Source organism: Saprolegnia parasitica (assembly GCF_000151545.1).
Source record: "Saprolegnia parasitica CBS 223.65 unplaced genomic scaffold supercont2.1328, whole genome shotgun sequence".
Lineage (NCBI taxonomy): Eukaryota > Oomycota > Saprolegniomycetes > Saprolegniales > Saprolegniaceae > Saprolegnia > Saprolegnia parasitica.
Window position 1 is genome coordinate 1 of NW_012157722.1, and position 1,359 is coordinate 1,359.

At 55.3% G+C, this 1,359-nt stretch overlaps 1 protein-coding gene across 1 annotated transcript; it reads right to left on the bottom strand.

The window, feature by feature from the left end:
* Positions 1-17: 17 nt before the first annotated feature.
* Positions 18-743, bottom strand: SPRG_18606 (hypothetical protein; the record flags this gene model as incomplete). Its single annotated transcript, XM_012358045.1, has 4 exons — positions 18-163; positions 211-378; positions 431-557; positions 603-743. Coding segments are annotated over 4 exons (582 nt in total), but the record flags the coding sequence as incomplete, so codon positions are not given.
* Positions 744-1,359: the final 616 nt, after the last annotated feature.

Genomic DNA, 1,359 nt, shown 5'->3' on the forward strand with positions numbered 1-1,359 from the left:
AACTCCGTTCGACGCACCCAGTTGTAGCCGTGCATACACCGAAGAAAGGCGTGGTCGCGGTCCAAGCGTACCAACATGGCTTGTGCTTCGTGGCTCGCGTCTGGGTACAGCACGCGCCAGGCGTCGCACCACGTTTGCGCCAGCGATAGGTGCATGGCCGACTCTACGATGAACTTTTACATGAGCATCGACGCGAAGAAGCATGCATACCAATGTCGAGGAGGATCTTTTGCTTGATCGGCGTGCTTTGGCACTGGTAGACCGTGTACAGCGTGAACGTATGGCCGAGTACCTTGAGGCGCAAGGCGTCAACGACGTACTGGTCGTGATGCTCGCGCGTGCCATGGCGACAGGCGAGAATCGACTCGACGAGGAGGCCTACATTGGCACATGTCGTACGACATGTCGCTCGCTGCCTGCATGTACGTACCTAAGGCCTCGCGCAGCATCATGTGGACAATCTCGGGGCGCGCGACCGAGGCAAAGTCGATCTGGTACATGCGCGAGAGGCCATGCGCCTTCCATGCGCCCTTGAAGCCCGCAAACGAGTAGTGGCGCTAGGTGGACAACATGAGGAGGAGGTCGATGGCAGGCAGTAGTACGTCGGCGAGGAAGGCGCTGACCATGTTGAGCACCTCGTTGCGGAAGAGCTTGGCAAAGTCCTCGAGCGCGAGCATGTCCCGGGCCTTGGACGCACTCACGCAGGGGCGGAGGCCCCACAGCGCGCGGTCCTGCGGGTTCATTCTCGCGGGCCAGCGAACTCTTTCGCATCAAGTACGGTAGTATCCGGATGGACCATCCAATCACAAGCGAGATCGTGCATCGCCGGTTAAAGATCGCAATAATCGCACGCCAAGAAAGCAACTTCTCGAGTTACCTTGCGAAGTCGTCTCGCCAAGGGTGCTCTCTGATGTCGAGGACGCTATTTACGAGCGGAATGCGCTTGCTTTCTAGTGTTGCGACAATAGTACATTTACAAAAATACCGTTGATCCGGAGTTCTAGAAAGTTACGCTTTGAAGGGCTAACTAGGTAGAATCAAGGGCGCCTCATCAAGCTCTGTTCTAGCCATAAGTCAAAGCAAACAGCCGCGCCAAGGCATCGCTTGCATGCTCCATTTTGACGAGTTTTACCCGACGAACCCGATGAATAAACGCATTTTTAACGTCAACGTTACGAAGGAGGCGCTCGTTGATGTTTTTACGGTGACTAGCAAGCGCCTTGCTCCTCTATCATGTTGAATCCTTAGCGCCGGACGGAGGCGATCCATTTCTGGCGCATACGATGACATGGCAAGGATGATTGCAATGGCTTGCTTTAGTTCTCTCAGTGTGTTTGATGCAGGGGTACCCTGGTTTGA